This window comes from Cyprinodon variegatus, unplaced genomic scaffold, assembly GCF_000732505.1.
Source record: "Cyprinodon variegatus isolate N-32 unplaced genomic scaffold, C_variegatus-1.0 Scaffold683, whole genome shotgun sequence".
Lineage (NCBI taxonomy): Eukaryota > Metazoa > Chordata > Actinopteri > Cyprinodontiformes > Cyprinodontidae > Cyprinodon > Cyprinodon variegatus.
This window is the reverse complement of record NW_015151136.1, coordinates 207,941-209,680: the sequence shown is the minus strand read 5'-3', so window position 1 is coordinate 209,680 and position 1,740 is coordinate 207,941. Positions and strand designations below refer to the sequence as shown.

At 49.6% G+C, this 1,740-nt stretch overlaps 1 protein-coding gene across 1 annotated transcript in view; it reads left to right on the top strand.

The window, feature by feature from the left end:
• Positions 1–1,740, top strand: part of LOC107097302 (IQ motif and SEC7 domain-containing protein 1-like) — an 81,860-nt gene that overhangs the window by 64,354 nt on the left and 15,766 nt on the right. Inside the window, exons 4-6 of the mRNA XM_015394400.1 lie at positions 658–724; positions 1,000–1,157; positions 1,305–1,471. Of these exons, the coding sequence (XP_015249886.1) occupies positions 658–724; positions 1,000–1,157; positions 1,305–1,471 (392 nt within the window). The remainder of the gene's footprint in view (positions 1–657; positions 725–999; positions 1,158–1,304; positions 1,472–1,740) is intronic.

Sequence of the window (1,740 nt, the reverse complement as noted above, 5' to 3'; positions counted from 1 at the left end):
ACCAGAACCTCCTGACCCGCCGTTACCAACCAGAACCTCCTGACCCGACATTACCGACCAGAACCTCCTGACCCGCCGTTACCAACCAGAACCTCGTGACCCGCCATTACCAACCAGAACCTCCTGATCCGCCATTACCAACCAGAACCTCCTGACCCGCCGTTACCAACCAGAACCTCGTGACCCGCCATTACCAACCAGAACCTCCTGACCCGCTGTTACCAACCAGAACCTCCTGACCCGACATTACCAACCAGAACCTCCTGGCCCGCCGTTACCAACCAGAACCTCCTGACCCGACATTACCGACCAGAACCTCTTGACCCGCTGTTATCGTTCCTGCATTTTGCTGACCTCACTTCCTGCACCTTGCTGACCTCACTTCCTGTGCTCTACTGACCTCACTTCCTGCCCTTTGCCGACTCACTTCCTGCACTTTGCTGACTAAATTCCTGTGCTTTGCTAACTCTCTTCCTGTCTGAGCTACCTGATCAAAGTCGGCGCTCTTGGGCCGCTGTCCTGCAGGTTTTTAACAGGCTTTTGCTGAGGTGCAAGAATCAGGATCGGGTGTGCTGAAGCAGGAAACCTGCAGGACGGTGGCCCTTCAGGATCAACTTTGGACATACCTGATCTAGAGCATGTGTGTATGTGACTCAGGGCCCAAGGGCTCAATATGGCCCATTGCTTCAGTTTACCATCCCTTCAGAGCCACACAGACACATGCGTAGGTCAAGTGAACAAAAACAACTAAATGAATTGGAGTAAAGTTGTGGTACCAGAGTAGTGGACTCTATAAAGGAAAAGGTGAAATCATTGGTATAGCTACAGCCTCAGGATGCTAAGCATGAGTCCTGACCTAGAAGACGGAGCTTTTTGTATCTCTAAGCACCCCACTGGTTCTGAAGGAGTTTCCTTCACTGTGTCTTGCACACTGCATATGGTCTGAAAGGTTAAGTGTGACTTAAGGCGCAATGGCAGCATGAAGTTTGAAGATGAAAGTCATCACTGACCCTTTTCTCTGTATGTGCCTCCAGCTGTGTAGTGGATGAGATGGACTTCTCTGGAATGGAGCTGGACGAAGGGCTGCGGAGATTCCAGGCGCATATCAGAGTTCAGGGAGAAGCTCAGAAGGTGGAGCGCCTGATTGAGGCCTACAGGTGAGAAATGTCTAGCAGACCGTCAGTCTGGCATGGATGGAAAACCTGAAGTTATACTCCAGTGTATTTACTATTACTGAGGAACAGTAACTTTTGACTGGGTCCATATGCAGAATAACATCTCTCTTTCTCTCTATTTCTGTCCAGCCAGCGCTACTGCATCTGCAATCCTGGAGTGGTCCGTCAGTTCAGGAACCCAGACACCATCTTCATTCTGGCTTTTGCCATCATCCTCCTCAACACTGATATGTACAGCCCCAATGTGAAGCCCGAGAGGAAGATGAAGCTGGAGGACTTTGTTAAGAATCTTAGAGGTGTTTTCCTCTCTTTAGCTTCCAGCTAACAGTCACAGAATCAGGGTCTGACCTCAGTGGCATCAGCTCCTCCAGCCATAATTTGGACTTTGATGGTTTCTTTTGTTAGCCTGACGTAGTCCGACTCAATTCTAGTCAGAATATGAGTCTGATGCTGCTCCATAGAGCTGTGATTATGGGGCGTGTTTCAAACGAACCAGGAAAAAAAATGCCTCTGCACTCAATTGGATAGACCTACAACCAATAAGAGCAACGGAGTGCGTGGCGTA